The 2,500-nt window shown below is 41.1% G+C and overlaps 1 protein-coding gene across 1 annotated transcript; it reads left to right on the top strand.

Moving 5' to 3' along the window:
* The first annotated feature begins 281 nt into the window (after positions 1 to 281).
* LOC138859251 (calphotin-like) lies at positions 282 to 1,624 on the top strand. The gene is made up of 2 exons (XM_070113469.1): positions 282 to 290; positions 821 to 1,624. Exons 1-2 carry the CDS (start codon positions 282 to 284, stop codon positions 1,622 to 1,624), a joined length of 813 nt encoding a protein of 270 aa, XP_069969570.1.
* The last annotated feature ends 876 nt before the right edge of the window (positions 1,625 to 2,500 follow it).

Raw genomic sequence — 2,500 nt, 5'->3', positions numbered from 1 at the left:
GGCCACTTGGTAAGTTCTAGATACAATCAGATTCGTCACCTGCCAAATAAGCGTACAGAAGCTTTCATATAGTGCAATATCAAAGATATAACGGCAAAAAAACACAAAATGAACATCACTAAAGCGTGATGAATGTACTCTATTAGGTCACCATAATTTGGGACCTAGGATGTGGATTCCATCAGAGCATTCAGGAAGTGAATTGTAGAGAATACCCAAAGCAGAATGATTAAACCGATATAATAGACAGAATTTCGAGGAGTTATGCATACTCCGCAAAGATGCGAATGGTATGGCGTTACCTTGGAATATCGTCTGCACCATTGGCAATACCCTTTATTTCCTGGCTTGGGTTCGTGCACTCCGCCACTTTTCCAAGCGACAACACCGATTAGGGAGGAAAACACAAATGTCTGAACTGGGGGTAATGTCCAATACAAAATATTCGTGAGAGTAGTAACATCATAGACTAATGCGCATGCTAAGCGAGTCATCTATTTCAGGTGAGTGCTGCCAATGTACATCATAATGTAGGGATTACCGCAGGCCAAGGATTCCAATGGCTTTTTAAAGAAATTCTTAATGGAAAAAGGATTGACCTACGACTCGCTTTTTTCTTTCTTGATCTTCTACGCCCAGTTATTAATATGGACTGCAATTAGACGCACGAAAAGGAAAACCAAATACCACATGCTCATTCCCATTAGCCAAAGAAATTTTCCGGCGGCGATAGTGAGAACCACGCACATTATGGCAACAGGAACTCGTATATTTATTGCAGGCTGACTTTCGCTCACAATTTCGAGAACGCGTTTATTAGTCTGAGCTTGGGAAAGCGTTTCCAGGGGCGTTTCCTCTGAATGCGAAGAAGGAGCTTGAGCCGACTCTGGCTTTGATTGCGAAGGAGCTTGAGCCGACTCTGTCTTCGGTTGCGAAGAAGGAGCTGGAGCCGACTCTGTCTTCAGTTGCGAAGAAGGAGCTTGAACCGACTCTGTCTTCGGTTGCGAAGAAGGAGCTTGAACCGACTCTGTCTTCGGTTGCGAAGAAGGAGCTTGAACCGACTCTGTCTTCGGTTGCGAAGAAGGAGCTTGAGCTGACTCTGTCTTCGGTTGCGAAGAAGGAGCTTGAACCGACTCTGTCTTCGGTTGCGAAGAAGGAGCTTGAACCGACTCTGTCTTCGGTTGCGAAGAAGGAGCTTGAACTGACTCTGGCTGTGGTTGTAAAGGAGCTTGAGCCAACTCTGGCTGTGGTTGCAAAGGAGCTTGAGCCGACTCTGGCTGTGGTTGCAAAGGAGCTTGAGCCATCTCTGGCTGTGGTTGCAAAGGAGCTTGAGCCAACTCTGGGTGTGGTTGCAAAGGAGCTTGAGCCATCTCTGGCTGTGGTTGCAAAGGAGCTTGAGCCATCTCTGGCTGTGGTTGCAAAGGAGCTTGAGCCATCTCTGGCTGTGGTTGCAAAGGAGCTTGAGCCAACTCCGGCTGTGGTTGCAAAGGAGCTTGAGCCAACTCCGGCTGTGGTTGCAAAGGAGCTTGAGCCAACTCCGGCTGTGGTTGCAAAGGAGCTTGAGCCAACTCCAGCTGTGGTTGCAAAGGAGCTGCCTGCTCCTCCTCCTCCGTCTGTGTCTTAACTGATACTAATGTCCGTCCGGCAGTAGGATCTTGGCGTCGCTGTTCGCTGTCGTCGAGATACTATTATTGTTTTCCGTTTGCGGCTCCCATATTATTGCTCATTTCTATTAGTAATTGGCCTCATGTGTTTTTCGTAAAGAGGTTGTGTGTCGTGAGGTCATGGACGAGCAAGGAATCGTAAGGAGGTCAAGGTGGAGCAGGGAGGGGAGGTAGGGAAGAGAGGTCAAGGAGGAGTAGGGAATGGTAATGATAATAACTACTAATGAAAATAGGAATAACAATAATATGATGATTATAATATGAAAATTATAATGATTATAATTGTGAGGAAAATTATAATTATAATAACAGAGGAAAATTATAATGAATTATAATAGGAAAATTATAATGATTATAATGTGAGGAAAATTATAATAAAAAGATATATAATAACGATATTGATTAAAACTATAACAATGCTGATAATGATAATCGTGATAACAATGGTGATAATAGCAATAGTAATTAATGATAATAATAATAATAAGAAATCATAAATAATAATAGCAATGATAGTGAGTGATAATAATACCAGTAGTATTTATGAAAATTATAATGATTATCGTAATAATGATAATGATGATAATAATAATAATAATAATGATGATGATGATAATAATAATAATAATAATAATAATAATAATAATAATAATAATGATAATAATAATAATAATAATGGGGTAGAGGGTAGATGGGTAGATGTTGGGGTAGAATAAGAGTAGATGGGTAGATGTTGGGGTAGAGAGTAGATGGTAGATATTTGGGTATAGATTTTTTATAGGTTTGCAATAAATTCATGATAACCATTATCATCATTCTTGTAAGAACGAGAGAGA

The sequence above is a fragment of the Penaeus vannamei genome, chromosome 34, assembly GCF_042767895.1.
Source record: "Penaeus vannamei isolate JL-2024 chromosome 34, ASM4276789v1, whole genome shotgun sequence".
In the NCBI taxonomy this organism is placed as follows: Eukaryota; Metazoa; Arthropoda; class Malacostraca; order Decapoda; family Penaeidae; genus Penaeus; species Penaeus vannamei.
The sequence above is the reverse complement of the archived record's forward strand: the minus strand, read 5'-3'. Positions and strand labels throughout refer to the sequence as shown.